This window comes from Urocampus carinirostris, chromosome 19 (assembly GCF_059441175.1).
Source record: "Urocampus carinirostris isolate Australia breed hairy pipefish chromosome 19, RoL_Ucar_1.0, whole genome shotgun sequence".
Lineage (NCBI taxonomy): Eukaryota > Metazoa > Chordata > Actinopteri > Syngnathiformes > Syngnathidae > Urocampus > Urocampus carinirostris.
Window position 1 is genome coordinate 14,984,810 of NC_142367.1, and position 20,723 is coordinate 15,005,532.

Sequence of the window (20,723 nt, forward strand, 5' to 3'; positions counted from 1 at the left end):
AAAAAATACTTGAAATGAACAATGATCTGAAAATGGGGCTAGTCTTTTTTTATCCATATATTTCAGTGAAAGAAGAAGTAAAGCTACTCAAGCTATATTTTTATATCTCACGAATCCGAAGGCCCTATCAGAAAACTACTGCCTTGTAATATTAACTAACAAGGACTTCAGTTTTATAATTTAGGGGATTATTTTGCCTTAGTGTGCAGCGTACGAGAAATGGACAAGTTTCATGTTTTTATATCTCCAGATGGACCGACTGGCTAGCTGACTTGGTCTCAATACCCAATAGCGTCAGTTTGAATCCTCAAAGGCTCAAAATCCTGCAGTGCTTCACTTGCAGTGACAAAGAGCTGAAAAGACAAAAAAAAAGTGGGGTGGGGGGGTGGTTGGGCGAGAAGAGGGAACAGTACTGTAATGTGTGGAGTAGAAAAGATCTTAGTGGCAAACACCCACACTGATGGCAGCTGCCATCTATAAAGGGTTCTTTTTTTCCAATGGACTGTATGCACAGAAAAGTACTTGGTGCATTCGCACCAGAATCACAGGCGTAATTTTGGTACTGTGTACAAGTTTTATGATATTCGTTACTCATCAAATTCATCAATTCTATATTGAATTTATTTCACTTACTGGCAAATTCACTTATATCTCCAATGAAGGCAACAAATGAGCAAAAAGACAGGACCATAACCCTCCCGGTCAAGTGAAATAACCTCCTCAATTCTACATGAACTGTGTGGGCCCAAGCTCGCAGCGGGTGATCGGGGGTAATGAATAGTCACCGCACGGGTGCTGCTCATTATATGTGGGAAAAGAAAAATGGAATAAATAATAGACACCACGTATGACACAAATTTGCTCTATTGACCCCGGCTATTTGCAATAGTCCACTAGGAAAAATGGATCGCGGCCACAACGGAGGAATTCATTTTAGGCGGTCCAGAAGGCACCCTGTGCTGGTCCCTGCTCGCAGCAGTATAGGATTGAGGATAATGGATCTCAGTGGTGGACAAAACAGCAAAAAATCCTCCTGGCCTGAAAATTGCACTCTGCAAGCTCCCTGCTAGCAGCAAAATGAGATCTGGGATAATGGATCGAAAAATATTTTTCAATCTGCGATGCCCAGAGGCCCCAAAGTAGCAGAGGATTACAGTAAAGGAATACTATTCTTTCCTTCAAAGAAGAACCTTTAGACTCTTTCTGACTGAGTTCCTGCCTCTTGTGAACATTTGAAATCCATTCACAGAAAAGTTCTACTTGTTGACTGACACGTAAAAAACAACCAGAGGAATTATTTCCCTTCGACGAGAACAGCGGACAGCTGCCAGACCGGGTCCATTGAAGTCAGTAATAAGCTAATCATGCCATAAGCTTTAATCAATATGTGCACCCGGAATAGATTTTACAGCACAACCTTGTGTTGTGTGGGAACAAAATTTCCTTTGTGCAGCGTGAACGTGTGGCCCATTTAACCTTAGCACTTATCTTTACATTGCAATTACCATCCATCCATTATCCTCTTCCCTTCTCTCCGCCGTCACGCTGAAACAAAATGCACCTTTGGCTCCGCGTACCATTTGATAATCATTCCCAACAAGAACAACATGTCTATATCCAGAAAATCCATACCTCATTCCTATCACAGCCGACTTCCCCTCTCTGCCCCCGTAATGAATAGTCGGCCATGCCAGCGGAAAGAGCCCTGATCCAAACCGGGCCCGCCTGTCTTACGCAGCTCAGAGGTTAATAACAGTCCAAATGATTACACGCGAAACCGAGGATTAAAGGGTTCACAGAGTGTCGATTCAATGCCACAAATAGCAATCGCCATTTCACAGAGGCCTCCGCTCAGGTGCCCATAGGATGCCCTCTCACAAAAAATACCGTAAGCCTTGTTTTTTCGGGCCCCTTTGAAGCCAACACATTTTTATTGTTTTCAAAATTGTTATTAGCTGTGAAATCTTTGGGTGATGTAATTAAATGGAATATTATGCACAAAATATATATGCAGTACTTCAAGCTCCACAGTGCAAATCGGTCAAAATTGAGTATTGTGTAGAGCAACCGAAAACAAGTGCTAAAAAGCCCAGCCTTTTGAAAGGTTTTGGTTTTCTCTCTCTCTCTCTCTCTCTCTCTCTCTCTCTCTCTCTCTCTCTCCCTCCCTACCTCCATCCAGCTTTCCATCTATCTCTCTCTCTTTCTGTCTGTCCGTCCATCCATCTCTCTCTCTCTCTCTCTGCACCTCCCTCCATCCACCTATCTATCTATCTATCTATCTATCTATCACTCTCCCGCTCTCTCTGTCTGCCCATCTATCTATCTATCTATCTATCTATCTATCTATCTATCTATCTATCTATCACTCTCCCGCTCTCTCTGTCTGTCCATCTATCCATCTCTATCTCTCCATCTCTACCTCCCTCCATCCACCTATCTTTCTATCTCTCTCTCTCCTGCTCTCTTTCTGTCTGTCCATCTATCTATCTATCTATCTATCTATCTATCTATCTATCTATCTATCTATCTATCTATCTCCCTCTCTACCTCCCTCCATCCACCTATCTATCTATCTCTCACTCTCTCTCTCTTTCTGTCTATCTATCTATCTATCTATCTATCTATCTATCTCTCACGCTCTCTCTCTCTCTCTCTCTCTCTGTCAGTCCAGCTATCTATCTCTCTCCCTCTCTCGCTCTCTCTCTCTCTCTGTCTGTCCAGCTATCTCTCTTTCTCTCTCTCTCTCTGTCTGTCTCTTTCTCTCTCTCTCATTCTGTCTCTCTCTCTCTCTTTCTGTCTATCTCTCTCTCTGTTTGTCTGTCTGTCTATCTGTCTGTCTGTGTGTCTGTCTGGCCTTCCGTCCGTCCGTCCGTCCGTTGATCTATCGTTCTATCGATCTATTGGAATAACTGCTTAAACAAAGACATTTCAAAAAACTAATAATATAGTCAGGAAAAATCGTCTGAAACAATCTAAACATGCATCTGTCTTTAATCCCTAATTGTAAAACGCTCAAATAGTATCGGCCGCCATTGCAAGGACTGATACCAATACCAATAATGGACCGGCAACTGGAACAATTCCTGTTGGTCATTCCAACAACTTTTTAGCAATCCCCTAAAAAGAATGGTGTGTCTTCCAGGGTGGCAAACTGCAATTATTTGTTTGATGAATCTTAAACTCTTGCAAGCATGGACTACTTACTAATAGTTTATTATCAGGTCTATTTATATTTGTTTCTTTGGTTTTATGTAAAGCGCAAAAAAAGAGAGAAGAAAAACAGAACAATTAATCAAAATACCCATTAGTTCTCCACATTAATGGATGCCAATCATGGGTTCCCAAGAAACTCCCAACCTCCCCCCTCCCCAACCCATACACCCAATTGCCTCAAATTGATGACATCATATACTTTCGCACCGGAACCAAACAGGCCGGGTTCATTCAATCGTAGAACGCCCTCCGGCGCCGGACAAGTATCAACTTACGGAGGTTTGCCGTCCTGGAAACATAGTGCTTGGAATGCATGCCTAGGGCCTCCTCCCCCCGGAACTGCTCACCTGGACATCCGCCCTGCAGCACGTTGGCCACCGCCCTGCAAGGAGCAGATCAAGAAGGTCCACTCAGTCGGGTTTTTCATACTGTAACGTACAGTAGGCGCTTCGTTTGTGCTCCAATCCACCATCTTTGCCCACGCTCGGGAAACACGTGCGTTTATGTGTGTGATCTGATTATTCAGCTGAACTGCGCCAGGCCGACACTTGCCCGGCGAGATGGGCACAACAACTACTTAGTCTGAGCGAATTTACGCTGTTTTCCCTGACGCTACGGTTAAGATCCTATGAGAGCGTTTGCAGATATTGAGCACGATGCCTTCCACTTGGGTGAGAGGAACCGCCCCCGCCTGTTGAGGGCCGCGTGGCTCACGTAACGTAGGGAAAAGCTCAAAGAGACGGAAAATGCTAATTCAAGTCAAACAGTGAACAGGGTTGGGTTGTTTTCTCTTGCCAATTGGCATATATGTATAAATGGTGGAATATACGCCAATCCCCAACAAAACCATGTATCCAAATTAGTAAATTTTGAAAAAATTTGGAAGAGATTAGTTCTCTTTATGACATTTTTGTTCTTTGATAAACTGGCACTAAATTGTATTTTTATTTTGTAGCAATGTTCCAAATTGGTACAAAATGTGTTGAATATATATATGGACAGCACGGTGGCGCAATGGTTAGTGCGTGTGCGGCACATTTCTTCAGTTCTTAGGTCATGAGATTGAACCTTCCTGTGTGGAGTTTGCATGTTCTCCCCATGCTTAGGTGGGTTTTTCTCCGGGCACTCCGCTTTCGTCCCACATTCCAAAAACATGCGTTTCAGGTTGAGTGGCCGGTCCAAATTGTACCTAGGTGAGCAAGTAAATTATCTCTCTCTGTGTGCCCTGCGACTGGCTGGCAACCAGTTCAGGGTGTACCCTGCCTACTCCCGGAAGATGGCTGGGATGGGCTCCAGCACCCCCGCGACCCTGCTGAGGATAAGCGGTGCAGATATATATATATATATATATATATATATATATATATATACAGTGTATATATATATATATATATATATATATATATATATATATATATATATATATATATATATATATATATATACACGAATTTGGAGGCACATATTATTTCATATAATTTATTGAAAATTTTCTATAGATTTTTTATTCATTCATTCATTTGTTTATTGCAAACATATTGGTGTTATCTCCAATTAAACAAAAGGAAGTACTTTTGGGGGAAAATGTATTAATTCATTCGTTCATTCATTCATTCAAGGCTCCATGCACAAATGATGTAATTATTTATTTTGGGGAAAGACATAATTATTACAAATGTATTTATTTATTCATTCATTCATTCATTCATTCATTCATTCCTTGCACAAATGTAATTACAGGTACCTATTTTGGGGAAAGTCCAAATTAATAAGAGGGACTTTTTTCTGAGAAATGACTTAATTTTATTCATTTTTTAAAATTAATTTATGTATTTATTAATCAATTCATTGATCTCTTGAAAGAATGATGTAATTAAATGTTTCGGGGTGTGTCCAAATAAATAAAAGGAAGTACTTTTTCATTTTTAAATGGGAAATGAAGTTACTTATTTCTTTATGTTTATTGGTTTACATTTTTAACTGGAAATGTAGCACAAATTGGTACAATTAAATGCAGTTTATTTGAAATATTTTGGGGTATTTGTTTTCCTTTTTTATTTATTTTCAAAAATCCACATCAGCATATTGCACTGATGAACTGTATTTTCTTAAGTGTTCTTGCATTTTTGCGGATTAAGGGCATGGGAGTCCAAACTTTGCATCTTAAAGTTCAGTTTTTGGCTTTTTTTTATCATCCAGCATTCACTGAACCTACCTGTACATGTTCTCTCTCTGAGGACGGTGCGCCTTTTCCAGTCCCAGCTTGGTGAAAATCCCCACAAGAGCCATGATAGCCACAACGCCACATATGATGTAAACAATTAAGTTGGTCTTGTCTTTGGTGCTGTCGTGCATCTTGTTGGTCTTCTTATACGGGGTCTGGCCGGTCTTCATCCACAGCGGGGTGTCGTAGTTTTTGCATGTGCTCTGATCCAGCCGCGAGTGCTTGTAGGAGCAGCAGAAGCGGAATCCACAGGTCCCGCAGCAGTACAAGTAATTGCCCGTTTTGCAGACAAACGGAGGGTCCCACTGGCCCATCACGTCGTAGTAACCCCGGCACTTGTCCTCTGTGTGCGGGGTCTCCTCGGACACGCTCTCCTCCTCCCTGGAGCCGTTGGAGGTGGAGATCATCACGAAGCCCCCCAGCAAGCCCGGCGTCTCCCCGTCCGCCCGGCACAAGAGAGCCACAAGTTTCAGCAGCAGGAAGCCGAGGAGAAAGGAGTCGCCCCTCATGCTCGCGTCCTCCGCCGTTCCACTTCACGCCAAAGATGGCAAGCGGGCATGCCGCGTGGAAAAGTCCAGGAACATGCAGCCGAACAGCAGCGCGCCGTCATCCGAGCTCATGAACATCTTAACTAACATCATCTAAAGGATTTAAAGCAACAGTTGCTCTGTGTAGCTTACAGAAGGGGGTCTTTTTTTTCTTTTTTCTTTTTTAAATGTTTTTTTTTATGGGTGGATGTTCCCTCCTGCAGTGCGCTGCGCTTCACGCATCCATGGGCGCGCTCTTACGCACCAGAGACTTGCAGCATCGCGCGCAGTGAAAAATGTGGTGGGAGAGCCTGGCGCGCTAAAGAGACGAGGAAAAAACAGGCGGATGGAGGGGAGAGAGAGAGAAGGGAAAAGGGAGGAGGGAGAGAGATCCAACATTATGATATTGTGTGATGGAAAAAAAATATTCTGATGCACAATTTACAAGGTTCGTACGGGGCGCTTCCAAGAAAATGCCTACATTTGAATGTTGTGCTTTCAAGGTTTGAAAAGTGTTTGTCTTTTGGGTGAAGCGCCTTCTAAATGCTTGACATTGTTGCCATGGTTTTCAGCAGTCTGACTCGATAGATCATGCGTTAAATGAAGAAAAATAAAACAAGTGCGCCTAAAATTGACGCTGACGCGTCTGCTCCTTTGGCTTTCGTTGCCTTTGCATCTCTTCTTTCCGCATGACTAACGGCAGCTGGCATTGGTTGGTATAGCAATGTGCTACAAAGCGTCATCGAGGACAGGTGCATGCTACACCTAAACTGGGCACTGAATTGTGCAAGGATTGCTTATGAATTATGGATATTTATCATGGGGCATGCAAGAATTTAACGTAGCGTTTCCCAGTGATAAACTGTAATATAGAAGAACTTCCTGCAACTGAAAATGTAAGCTACATGTTACTGTCATTCAGATCCAAAAATATATTTGCGATTTACTCAAAATCTAAAAATCATATTTCTAGATTAATGCACACACAATATTAAGAATCACATGTGGTTCTGCAAAATAAACAATTCACACTATATTTCTTCTTTTAATGGTAATTGTAAAATTGTAGAATCGGCTTTGAAAGTCCTTAAAAAGTGCTTGAATTTGACAATGAAATAGGTGCAGAAACCGTGAATTTACTTTGTTTTGCATAGTTCGACACTTTGCACCAAAAACAATTACAATTACAAACAGGTTTTCTTGCAAAGGTTAAAATTGTTATGCTCTGTTGAACTGCTCATTTTAAGTTGTAGTTTTCTTATTTAGTGATATATTAATTTATGATTTTTAATTTTATTTATCAATTAAAATAATACTTTTAAGTTTTTCAACTCTATCTTCCGTTGGAGAAATCTTCCACACTAAACTGTGGAAATTTGGAGGCCTGCCTCACTGAGATAAATGAGTGGATGTCACTCAATTTCTTGCGTCTTAACTCTGAAAAGACCGAAATGTTAGTCATTGGTCCATCTAAATGCCGTGACTTATTCTCAAAAACTGCTGTGAACATTGACAAATGTCACATCACACAGAGTGACTCAGTTAAAAATTTAGGTGTCATATTTGACCCTGATCTAACCTTTGAGATGCATGTAAAGAAAATTACTAGAACCGCTTTCCTCCATCTTCGTAACATTGCCAAAATCCGTTCAATACTGTCTCAGTCTGATGCGGAAACTATAATTCATGCATTTGTTACCTCCCGTCTCGATTACTGTAATGCACTACTCTCCGGTCTCCCGAAGTCCAGAATCAAGTCTCTTCAGCTAGTACAAAATGCCGCAGCGAGGCTTTTAACCAGGACAAAAAAGTACGATCACATAACACCGATTTTGGCTAACTTGCACTGGCTCCCAGTGAGCCAAAGATGTGACTTCAAGGTTCTCTTAGTATTGTACAAAATCATACATGGACTTGCTCCCTCTTATCTTTCAGATCTGATCTGCCCCTATGTCCCGGTCCGAAGCCTACGATCTGAGAGTGCCGGTCTTCTGGTGATCCCGAGAGCAAAGAAGTGTTCTGCTGGTTCGAGAGCGTTCTCCATCCGGGCACCGGTGCTGTGGAATGCTCTTCCCCCTGAGATCCGATCTGCAACCTCAGTGGAAATGTTTAAATCTAAACTTAAAACTCACTTCTACTCCATTGCATATGAATAATAACCTACTCTTCTTGTCGGCTGAAAAATAGTCTGTGTAACATAGTGTACTAATCTGTGAAGCCCTTAGAGACTTATTGTGATTAAGGGCTATACAAATAAAAATGACTTGACTTGACTTGACTATTTTATTTTTCCTTAACACTTATTGTTCCTTATTATGTTTTATGTCATTTTGGGTGAGAATTTTGCTAATTTTGAGTTCAATTTTCTTTTTTTAGTGATATAACCAACCTTCAAAAGTTTGGGGTGGCTTAAAATCTTCGAATCTTTGAAGTTTGAGAGATAAAATTGTTTTTTTTTCAAATAAAAATCATTATTTAGGAACTTGTCGGTGTCTTGACTACACGTTCTTTTTATTTAGCAACTTTTTTGATCAATTCAATTGCTTAACTTTTCATGGAAAATACACTATTATCTGGGTGACCCCCAGTTTTAAAATTTTATGATTCTTAAAATTGTATTTAATGATACTTTTTTCTAATTTTAATTTATCATTATTCAATGCGGGCAGCCCAGCGGCGCAGTGGTTAGCGCGTCCGCGGCACAGTTCTGCGGTCATGAGATCAAACCTACCATTGTGGAGTTTGCATGTTCTCCCCGTGCTTGCATGGGTTTCACCTGACTGTGACCAAGAAACCAGTCTTTAAGGACTGTGCTGTTGGCAGAAGCTGTCTTTTACCTGCATTGCCATTTCCATTTCCATGGCAGGTTTGGTCTTGTTTATGTTTTCTGGGTCGTTAGTTTATGTATTGTTTTTTTTTCTTTACCGCTTGCTTGTTATTTACTTTGTTCTCGATTTTGCATTTAAATACTGTTGTTTTTCTTAGTATCCTGCTATGGTTCCTGCTCCTCTGCATTTGGGTCAACCTGTAAAACTCGTGACAATCATAACAGTCTTTAAACTAGTAAGATAACCTACTGTCACAACCAGAACAGCTGGGAGACCCAAACGTGTAACGTTTCAGACAAAAGTTGATTGGATAATCGAGGAAGTCAGGTGCGGGGAAACAAACGGCAGCCATCCGTGCATGCTGTACAGCAGGAGCAAGGAGTTCATGGGATCGGAGCGTGGTCGGAATGCGGAATCGATTGAAGTTGCTGGGGCGGGAGATCGGAGCGTGGTCAATGGGCAAAACAGGTCGAGTAGCCTGAGCAGGAGATCGGAGCGTGGTCGGGTCACTAGCCTGTGCAGCAGATCGGAGACGAACGGGAAATCAGGGACAGATGAGCAGGATAGGGACAGACAGGAGCCAGAGTCAAAGTGCTTGCCTTGCGTATGCGGAGGTTTGCTGATGGACTGACCAGAAGTGACTGGAGTACTGAGTTTAAATAGGAGGGGAATCAATCAGGCAACGAGCAGCAGCTGCCGCCAAACGAGCGAGCACAGGTGAGGGCAATGAGTAATCATGACACCTACAACATTTAACAAATAAATTTTTTCGGACTTAACTTCTCCTTTCAATAACAGTGGTGCGCAAAGAAACTGAGAGTAAGTGGTGCTAGAGCTTCTGCCTTCTCAGGGAATTTCCCTCTGGAAAGCTGTTTCCCTCTTCAATTTATCAAATATGTATTGTAATCTTAATTAATTATAAATAACACTTTAAAGCAGGGGCAGCACGGCGTGTGCGGCACAGTTCTAAGGTCTTGGGAACCTCCTGTGTGGGTTCAAATCCAGCTACCAGACTTACTGTGCGGAGTTTGTATGTTCTCCCCGTGCTTGCGTGGGTTTCTCCGGTTTCCTCCCACATTCCAAAAAACATGCATTTCAAGTGAATTGGCCGGTCCAAATTGTCCCTAGTTGTGAATGAGCGAGCGAGTAGTCTGTTCCTGTGTGCCCTGCGATTGGCTGGCAACCAGTTCAGGGTGTCCCCTGCCCAATGCCCGATGATGGCTGGGATAGGCTCCAGGACCCCCGCGACCCTACTGAGGATAAGCGGTGCAGCTAATGAGATGAGATGAGATGAGACTTTAAAGCACTCGGAGAAGTTCTTCCCTTCAATGTTTGTACACCCCACTGGTGTTCACTCTTTTTATTTAATGATGAACAAAACCAACCTTTATTTTGTCATGATTAGTTTTTTAACATGTAAATAATTAATCTCAAACTCAAATCAGAGGAGGACACACGTCTGAGCAAGCTTTTTCTGAGTGGCGCGAAGGACTGGGAGCTCAAATTGAGACATAGACCATTCACACCCTCAGTGAGTGGGAACCGCACTCACGCCGCCTGCACTGAAATCAGTCTACTGAACCGTGACACCATCAGTGACTTGCTACTGCATCTATTTTCAACCAAGGAACCAAAATGTGGTCACCTAAGCATGGAAATATACTTCTAGTAGGTTTTCTTCCTTATTTAATCATACTTTTTGAATAAAATTTGGATTAATGGAAAAAAAGTGTCACACCCCTCACAAGATACAGGATAGATGTAATGGTATATGCCCATTTGTCAGATGACAATACAAGAATGAACATTATAGTCAATAAATGGGAAAATGCAGTAGACCCCTCTGATACAGTGGCCCTGCCTTAGGAAATGGTCACTTTGCGATGTGGACTATATGTTTTTCTGCCCCTGTCATGGTTTAACGCTTGCACCTCTCCCCTTCATCAAGCGATGGTAGCATTACCCCATTTTTCATTCTCCCACTTGGTCAAATAGCCAAACCTTACTATGATACTCCAGCCACCCACTGTACTTTGTTGATTCGTTTTTGATCCGGCTCCTGACTTTCACTCGCCATGAAGCCTCTCTTTCATAGTCTTCTTGAGTTCCCTCCTGGTCCCAAGAACTACCTCATTAGCCGTTTTTTTAAAGTCCCAGTGTGTAATATGCACTAGATCACAGGTATCAAACAGGCGGCCCGCGGGCCGGATCAGGTCCGCTAGGGGATTGGATCCGGCCCGCGAGACAACGCTCAGAGAAGCGCAAGAGAAAGAGAGCTGTAGGTTGAAATAGGTCCACTTGATGTTGCCAAAGCCAGGTGCCTCTCACAAATGCGGTACTTGTATTTCTCTCTCTCTAATCTCTCTTTCTCTCTCTCTTTCACTTCCTCCATTTTTCTCTCACTCTATCTCTCGCTCTTTCACTCTCCCTGTCTCTTTTTCTCATTCTTTGTTCCTTTTTGTCTCTTTCTCTCTATGTCTTTTTTTTCTTTTTTTGCTCTCTCTTCATTTTTTCCTTTACTCTCTTTCTCTCTCTCTCTTGCTTTCCCCTTCTGTCTTTCCCCTTTCTTTCTTTCTCTCCTTCTCTCTTCTCTCCTCTTTTTCTCTCTTTCTATTTCTCTTTGGATTTTATTCTTTCTCTTTCTTTCCCCCTCTCTCACTATTTCTGTTTTTATCTCTTGTTTCTCACGCTCTCTCTCTCTCTCTCTCTCTCTCTCTCTCTCTCTCTCTCTCTCTCTCTCTCTCTCTCTCTCTCTGTCTCTCTTTCTCTTTTTTGTCACACCCTCGCTACCTTTCTCTCCCTATCTTTCTCTTATTTCTTTCTCTCTCTTTTTTCTTTCTCTCTAATCTACTAAACCGGCCCCCGAGAGAATGTTTGTTCTATCGTGTGGCCCCCGAGCATAAATGAGTTTGACACCCCTGCACTAGATGCTACTGTATGGTGTAATGCAAACGAAAACCAGTGCCACAGAGCATAGCGTAGAAGCAAGATGAAAGACAAACATGGTGGCAACCTTAGGTAGGGATTCCACAATGCATTGCAAATTTTTCAACCAATGATTTTTTTAATTTATTCTTTATAAAAAATTACATGAGTGTGATAGTTATGGTATTTCTGCCTGGTATTCAAATATGGTGGGCCTGACAAACACTTGGTCTTCCCCTTATTTGCCAACTCAAATCCCTACAACAGATGTAGTTTCACCAAGGCTGGTGCTTATCTTTCAAAGACAACTAAAGGAGGAATGAGAATGAAATTAGCATAGGCAGATTGTGAAAAAACCCCCACATCATAATCAAAATGGTGTGGGGCCTAGTATCGCAGTATCCCCTCCCATCCAATTCTCAGAGGCCCAGGTGGCACCCAAGCACGCCAATCCCATCCCTGGCAACAGCACCCGCCCGAGAGCCGGTCCCAGGGCCCGAAGCAATGCCACCAGGACAACCAGAAATCAGCCCCCTCTCACCCCATCCCGCTCCACACCCCTTTCTTTTCAAGACTTTCGCCAGCCACAAGACCACCCTCCAAAGCAAGACCCCCCCCCTCCTCAGCAGTCCCCTCCTCATCCAAGACCTTCCTCACCAGCCCTCTTTTTCAAGGTAGTCCCAAATCTCCTTCTCAACTCCACTCCAAGATTCCTTCTCAAATTTTCCCTCCTCAGAAGCCCTGGTTCCAATCATCCTTATCATCAGTGAATTATTTTTTCTGTTTTTGGAATAAACACCCCCTTCTGGGGTTTGATTACATCCCCAGTTTACCTCTCCCTTGTTGTCCTGCATTTGGGTCAGTGCCACATCCCGTGACAGCCCCCTCTTAACAGCACTTCCCCCTCTTTGTGACATCCCAAAGAGATATGAATTCAAATTTTGTGCGGTTGGTGCTTATGAGTTACGTCTCTAAAATGCCTGTCTGCTGTTTGTCGACATCATATCAAATACTGTTCTGCTATTAGTTTTTTTTTTTTCTTTCTACAAAACTGGGGGCGGCAGTGGCTCAGGAGGTAGAGCGCTCGTCTTGGAATCAAGAGGTCGCAGTTCGAATCCCGGCTCCTCCGTGTTACATGTCGAAGTGTCCTTGGGTAAGACACTGAACCCCTAATACCCCCAATATGCAGGTTAGCGCCTTACATGGCTGCACGGCCGCTATTGGGAAATGTGAAGCACACTGTAAAGCGCTTTGGGAAGTCTTGACTCGAAAAGCGCTATATAAATGCGGATCATTTTATTTCATGTCGTTTCATTCACTACAGAATTTAGAGTTCTTCCTAAAGACCTTGTTACAATACTGTTTTTTAAATTATATTCATACAATATTGGTCCAAGTCGTGCAAAGATGCTAAAGGCAAAAAACATGATAACCATGAAAACGAAGCTTACGACTGCCAAGAAATGTCATATTTCGTAAGCTTCGCGAAGCTGCTCTCTTTTCACCAGCTCGGTAGCCTAGATGGTAGGGCGCCCGCTCCAAGACTGGGAAGTCGCTGGTTCAAGCCTCGGCCGAGTCATACCTAAGACTTACAACATTGGTACTCATTGCCTCCCTGCTTGGCGCTCGTCATTAAGGGTTGGAATTGGGAGGTTTGGTCACCTGATGACTAAAATGGCTGCGCCCTGTTTGGCTGCGGCTACATCGGCTCGCTACAGTTTAACTGTACGGGTCAGGTTTATCGACATTTTGTTCTGTGTGCATGGTTACAAAGAATGACAATAAAGGAAATTCTATTCTATTCTATTCTGTTCTATTCATCTCTGTCTGTCTGTCAAGTCTGCAGACCCCCGTAAGGGTTATTTTTCTACTTTCTTCATTGACTTGAAAAGCGCTATATAAATGCAGAACATTTACCGTTTACCATTACTGTTTTACCCACGAGCAAAATTGAGTTTGACAGCCCTGATGCAGTCACTAGATTCTAGTGACAAGAACAATCCCTATCCATGGTGCAGAAGCTCCCTAACTTCTGGTCTTGGTTCTACTTTTAGAACCTTGTGAACTAGAATACTATAATTATAACAGTTTATAGTCAGGAGCGCTGCCTTACGCCAAAAAAGTCGTTTTGTAACTCAAAATATATATTCACCGCTATTTAAAGAATTCTTTCAAATTACAAACTACACTTGAACGCAGCACAGGAAAAGACGCTCGGAGACATCACAGGCTTTGTAATCAATCGTCGATAGTCACCGCCGGTTAGCTCGAGCTATAGCCGGACAGCCAACTTGACAGCAGCGTGTTTGGGGAAATAAATGATAACAACGCTAACTTGGAATAAATAATTTGTTAAGTCTAAGGACCATGACGGAGGAAATCTTTCTCAGGGCAAAACATCGGACTTTCACCGGATTCAGTGACGGTACTTGCACCACATTACCTATTTTAGCGGGTGTTTTTTGTCATTAAAAGCAGGGCAGATTTTAAGTTTAGAGTTTTGGAGTTTCTGGTTGATTAATTTATTTTCAAATGTCCCTTAAGGTGATTTAAGATCATTCTACACTGTTCAGGACCTTTATTCCCATTTGTGAACATTACATTAGACTTTGTGGTTTGCTGAAAAAATATTACTACTCCATGCCCAGTTTTTACTCATTAGTTCTAACATAGTGCACACAAAAATACACATACAGAAGAAGAAACATGGAATTTATTAAGTCGAGTCAAGTCCTGTTTATTTGTATAACCCTTAATCACAAGGAGTCTCAAAGCGGTGCACAGACCACAGTTTTTTGCAAACTACAGACTATTATGACCGCATCCCCTGATCTAAGGCCTACATGAGGGCAAGGTAAAACTAAAAAATATTCCATTCTTTATAATTCACCCCTACACTCTACGGATTGAGCTGGGTCTTCTGACTTTGAGGGTTTCCAACCTGTCAATAACTTTTGGGTGTTGCACATCTTATTCAATTGCCATCACAGCCTGGTGCTGGAATCTGTTTTAACAAGTAGACCTTTGAAGCCAGGAGCCGGTGTAATGGCCTGAAAGACCTCTTGCAGCTCATCTTATCTCATGAGCTGCACTGCTTATCCTCAGTAGGGTCGCGGGGTTGCTGGAGCCCATCCCAGCAATCATCTGGCAGTGGGCAGGGGACAACCTCAACTGGTTGCCAATCGCAGGGCACACAGGGACAGACAACTCGCTCGCTCATTCACACCTAGGGACAATTAGGACCGGCCAATCCACCTGAAATGCATGTCTTTGGAATGTGGGAGGAAACCGGAGTTCCCGGAGGAAACCCACGCAAGCACGGGGAGAACATAGAAACTCCGCACAGGAAGTCCGGTAGCTTATTGGAATCGTTAGGCAAATCTGAATAACTGACTTCGATGTTGGAAACATTGCAATATCCAAGAGATTGTAGACTGGTAGCAGGTCTTTAACGGCAGCAGACTTTCTCATGCTCTTCAGAAAGTTTTTTGCAGCCACTACTTCTGCTTACTCAAATCAATTGCCATAATGCACTGCCAGTGTTGACAACTAAGGCGCAGACAAAAAGAAGTAGGACTGCATACATGAATCCCATTAAGCAAGTCCTGATTCACACCAGAAAATTGCATCTGTGTTCTCATCACCAAACAGTTTAAATGCCAAGAAAAAAATCAGTATCATAGTCATGTATTAATAATAATAATCATTATCAATTCATAACTTAACTTAGTAAGTGGTTTACAGATAATCCATCAAAATGTGATGGTGATGTGGTCAACCGATGAGGAGAAAATACATCAATATCAGAATACATCTGAAATGTTATTCTGAATGGGATGTTTTGAACTTAAGCTACTGTTCATATTTTGCTTCTCTGTGAGTGTGTGTGTAATAGTTTAATGTGTAATAGGATGACCATTCACTTGCACACAGGCAACAATTAAGCTTGGCTGATCATTTTTGCATTTTATTTAATGCCGAAAGAATCCTATCTTGAGAAGGAAATTAAATGTTTTTTAAATGTTTTTGAGATGAAGTGTTTGAGGAGTAGGTTAGTAGTGACAAGATTGGATAGATTGAGAAATGAAATTGTGAGGGACACAACTGGAGTAGTAGTGGAACTGAGCAAGCGTGTGGATAAGAGAGTACTTGGTTGGTTTGGACACATGGAGAGGATGGATGAGGAGCGAATATTGAAGAGGATCTACAGAGCAGAAGTAAATTGAAGGAGACCAAGAGGAAGGCCGCGATGGATGGTGTTATGAGTGCACTGCAGGAAAGAGGTCTAAACATAGTGGAAGCTAGAGCTCCTGTTGGTGATGGGAATGAGTGGAGAGGTATTGTAAAAGGATAGTGGGATGTTTAGACGTGTTCTAAGGGATGGGCAGGGCACCTGTATGACGCGGCAGGGGTAAACCAGTGAAAGTTGTCGGGCCCTTCTGTTGAACAGAAGAGTGTGTTGTGTCACCCTGACCCGAGTGACATGGCCGCTTTCTCATGTCCTGTCTCATCTGGAGGGACGAAAGCATGACCAACTTGGGTTCCAAGGTGCTTAACTTATTGGGGTGTTTGGGCATTTGGGTTGGCCAAGGTCCCAAAAAAATTGTGTGTTTTTTGCTACTTTTTCTCTTTTTTTAATTCTCTTTGTTTTTGTGTACGTGTTTGTCTTGCTGTCCGTCACCCTTCTCAAGGAATATGACCAGGGTAGATAGATAGAATTTAATTCAGCTGAAATGAGGACTCATATAGGTTGATGATAACAAACTCATATATTGGATGGTAAAATAGTTGTTCAACTACTAGATAACATACTCTCAACGTAATACGCCGGAGCTCTGCTGCCAGTGACAGTATCCAAGAGAAAGAGAAGTTGGGGCCGTGGAAGGGGGGAAACAGCGGCCAGGGAATCAAATGGACGAAACCATTTCAAGGCAATGGAGTATTTTCGAGGCTGCGTTTGTTACACTTTTGGTTTTGTTTAACTTTTTATTTTTTATCTTGCGGTTTTTCATCATATTTAAGCTTTATCCCGCCTTTTATTGAGGAAAATAGAGTTTTAATAATGCTATAATTTTTGGGGGGTGCTTGGGTTGAATTTGGGGGTGCTTTTTCAACTCCCAAAACGGGCTAGTTCCATAATACATTTGTGTTCTTAAACTTATGTTATGTGGCTCTTTGTTCGTTATAACTAATTTAAATATTTATACTCTTGACTAATATATCACTAGACAGCCATTTTGTATGCTTTCAATTTGCTTTCATTATCTTCCGTTCGGGAACAATAACTGTCACTGTCATGTTAAAAGGGAACTGAAACCCTTAGTGGTTAACATCCGCAGTCTTCCTTTTATGGTTTTAAATTAACTTAAAGAGGCAAAGCAGAAAGTCGTCTATAGAAATGACATATAATATGCTTTGACCTCAAAAGGAGAATCATTCAGTTTGAAGTTGAGCATCTGTCGCTTGGGAAATTCAAGTTTTGTGTTTGAAGACGCATGCATCTTCTCATGGGAACTTCCTCGTCCTTGTGTTGCGTGCATCTGTGTCTTTTAATCTGCCTTCTGTTGGTAAAAGAGTATATTTTACTACAGAAAAAGCCATTGTCCTTTAAATTGGCTCGCAGGATTAATTTGAGATCCCTTAGCAACCCTCCGCAAGGAGTTTGCAGGATGCAAACATGCGGAGGAGCACAAATTCTCTTGCATTTTCTTCCCTGTGAAAGCGATCATGCATCTGTTGTTGTTGACATTTTCTTTCTCTCTGTTCATCCAATTGCAGGGTTACCATGTATTTAAAATCAACAACTTCAGAATGAAATTGAAAAGAAAGAAAAAGGGTCTGACGAGAAAAAGACAGAGTTTAACTTGGTCATTTGCCCTCAATTTTCTTGATTCTTTTTACTTTTATTATATTCCAATTGAATTAGTATTGGCGGCACGGCGGATGAGTGGTTAGCGCGTCCGAGACATAGTTCTGAGGTCATGGGATCAAATCCAGCTACAAGCCTTCCTGTGAAGAGTTTGCATTTCCCCCCCTGCTTACGTGGGTTTCCTCCGGGCACTCGGGTTTCCTCCCACATTTCAAAAACATACATGTTAACAATCCCTTTGCCACACATGACAGTGAGAAAATATATCTTACATATGTATTGAGAAATGTATATTCTTATTTAATTTATTTACTCTTATATTTTGCAAAATGTTGCTGCTAATTTCACTTTTTTTCTGATGCACTTACAACTTTGTCCAATCTACAAGCACTACCTTGTGAAAAGTCCTTATCCTAATAATTTATTTAATCTTTTTTGTTCTTTTTGGTTTTTATAACATGTTTATCCTGGCAGCACGGTGGGGCAGCGGTTAGTGCGTGTGCGGCACAGTTCTGAGGTCATGAAATCGAACCTTCCTGTGAGGAGATTGCATGTTCTCCCCGTGCTTGCGTTGGTTTCCTCCGGGCACTCTGGTTTCCTCCTACATTCCAAAAACATGCATGTCAGGTTAACTGGCCGGTCCAAATTGTCCCTAGGTGTAAATGAGTGAGTGAGTTGTCCGTCTCTGTGTGCCCTGCGACTGTCTGGCAACCAGTTCAGGGTGTCCCCTGCCCATTGCCTGAAGATAGCTGGGATGGGCTCCAGCACCCTCGCAACCCTACTGAGGATAGCTGGTGCAGATGATGGATGGATGGATGAATTGGTATTTTCTAATTCAAAATCTGAAATGAGAGGAAAACATGTCTCCAATCTATGCCATTATAAGATCTTTGTTTATTTTAATTTGGCAAAAAATGAAATCAAATGACCTAAATGAAAAAAAACTTATTTTGGCAACTTACAGTAAAGTAGGCTTAACATTAAAGGGCACAAATAAAAACTAGTTTTAGTAGTAGATTTGGGATATAGAGAACTGTAGATGACAATTGGGTGATCTTGTAAAAAGAAAATCCCAGATATTGAAATACTCAAAAATAAATAAAGACACTCTTGTATGAGATACTAAAAAAATGAGAACTGTACCAGAAACCTTTAAATAAACTATAACCTAAAATACAAACACGAAAACTGATTAGGTTGGCTCTCTGCTTAAAATGAGTCTTCCAAAAACTCCATTAATTATTTCTATTATATTTCTGCTTGAAAGTTTGTGCTAGCATCTAGATAATCACATGCTGTAGTGCAAGACCTTGTTGTCATGGTAACTGAAGCTGTACTTTGCATTTTCATAAAAAATGTGACAAGTACCAGAAGTGATTGAGTGTAGGCTTTTGTTTTCTTTTATACAAAGATGGGCACGGTAGTGTCTTTTAAGTTTTTATTGTAAATTAAAATTGTCTTTATTGCCATTTAAAACATAGTATGCTTTACGTTCTTACTGAAATACAGACTTTTATTTATCTTTTTTTAGCATCTACTCATCAAGTAAGTATTTAAACAGTTGCGCTCCAAGAAAACAAAATCTGCAGAATTTACAGTGTTATTAATTCTTGATCATTTTTTCCCGTACAGATACGGAGCATGAGTGGAGAGGTCCATTCTACTTCATCCAGGCAGCAGACCCCCAGCTTGGCTTGATGAAAGCATGGCGAGAGGGCGACTCCAAAAGCGGAGGAGACGAATGGGCCGAAGAAGTGGAGCTCACCAAGCAAGCGGTGGAGGCCATGAACCAGTTGCGCCCTCGACCTAGATTCATGGTGCTTTGTGGTGACCTGGTCCATGCAATGCCAGGTATGAAAAGTCACTGTGGGGTAATTGTACTCGGAGGAGTGATATTATTATCTTCAGCATGGATGAGTTTCCTTGTGTGTGTCAAGGTTGAATAGATTTAAATTCTCTTTTTTGTTAATGATTAAACAACGTCATGTACATTGTTTACAAATAGATTAGACGTGTCACTCCAGGATAAACATGTAATAAAATACTTTGAAATAAAAAAAAAAAAAATTACGATACAGAATCTACAAGGTAGTGCTCATAGACCAGGTTACGCCATTTTTTTAAGCTGAGAGTTTCTTTTTTGTTACTGACTAGCGTGAAGGGCTACTAGTTTGATAGGCATTTCGAAACATGTTATTCTAATTTTGTTACTATGTTGTTACCATGTTGTAAGGTCATTCAGTGTCTCAGAAAATATTGCAATGACATACACAGAAAAAAAAGAATAAAAAAAGGGAAATTTGAATATTCTGGAACAATAACTGTCACTGTTATGTTAAAAGGGAACTGAAACCCTTAGTGGTTAACATCCGCAGTCTTGCTTTTATGTCTATTACTTTTGTTGCTGTTGCTTGTGTTCACGCATGGTCCCTTTAAGAAAAGACGTGTCGCGAGGAAGTGGGTAGGTGACAGATGCAGGATCTTTGTAGTCGGTCCGTGTGTGCACACGAACGGTGTGAGTTCGACCAACAGTAGCTCTTGCATAAGTGTTTTTAATGGAAAAGGCTTTACAATGTGCTTCACACTTTACCATTCACACACACTCACACACCGATAAGCAGTGTCAGCCATGCAAGGCAACTACCCGCTTATCGGGGGCATTAGGGATTTAGTGTCTTGCCCAATGACACGGGAATTGTACTGCCTGTTATTTGGTTTTCAAATTGACGATGAGACTTATCAGCTCTGGGGAAGAAACATCTATAGCAGAGGCCTCCAACATGGTGCACTCGGTAGTCCCCTAAGAGCACCCGAATTGCCTGCGGACTAGTTCTGAAAATAGCTCACCAGTGATGGGTCTTAGTGATTTTCTAGGAAATGCTATTTGTAATTGGCGTGAGATATCATTGACATGATCAGTGTCTTTAAAACAGTGTTTTAATGGTTAGCTCTGTTTATCCATCCATCCATTACCTGCAGCTCTTATCCTCAGTAGGGTCGCGGGGCTGCTGGAGCCCATCTCAGCTATCTTCGGGCAGTGGGGATGGGACACCCTGAACTTGTTGCCAGCCAGTCGCAGGGGAAGCTCTGTTTATATTATAGCTTGTACAACAACTATTTTACCATCCAATATGAGT

The 20,723-nt window shown here is 41.8% G+C and overlaps 2 protein-coding genes across 3 annotated transcripts in view; one reads left to right on the forward strand and one right to left on the reverse strand.

Moving 5' to 3' along the window:
* The window catches only part of shisa9a (shisa family member 9a), a 52,723-nt gene extending 46,468 nt beyond the window's left edge, over nt 1-6,255 (reverse strand). Inside the window, exons 1-2 of one of the 2 annotated variants that reach the window (XM_088323791.1) lie at nt 5,429-6,255; nt 3,561-3,595 (exon numbers count right to left, since the gene is read on the reverse strand). In XM_088323791.1, coding sequence (XP_088179917.1) covers nt 3,561-3,595; nt 5,429-5,946 — 553 coding nt within the window. In that variant the 5' untranslated portion in view covers nt 5,947-6,255. Of the gene's footprint in view, nt 1-3,488; nt 3,596-5,428 lie in introns of both variants that reach the window. The other variant, XM_088323790.1, reaches the window with a different exon arrangement.
* A 7,682-nt stretch (nt 6,256-13,937) lies between these two features.
* The window catches only part of cpped1 (calcineurin-like phosphoesterase domain containing 1), a 39,402-nt gene continuing 32,616 nt past the window's right edge, over nt 13,938-20,723 (forward strand). The window contains exons 1-2 of the mRNA XM_088323605.1: nt 13,938-14,142; nt 19,219-19,437. Coding sequence (XP_088179731.1) covers nt 14,085-14,142; nt 19,219-19,437 — 277 coding nt within the window. The 5' untranslated portion in view covers nt 13,938-14,084. The remainder of the gene's footprint in view (nt 14,143-19,218; nt 19,438-20,723) is intronic.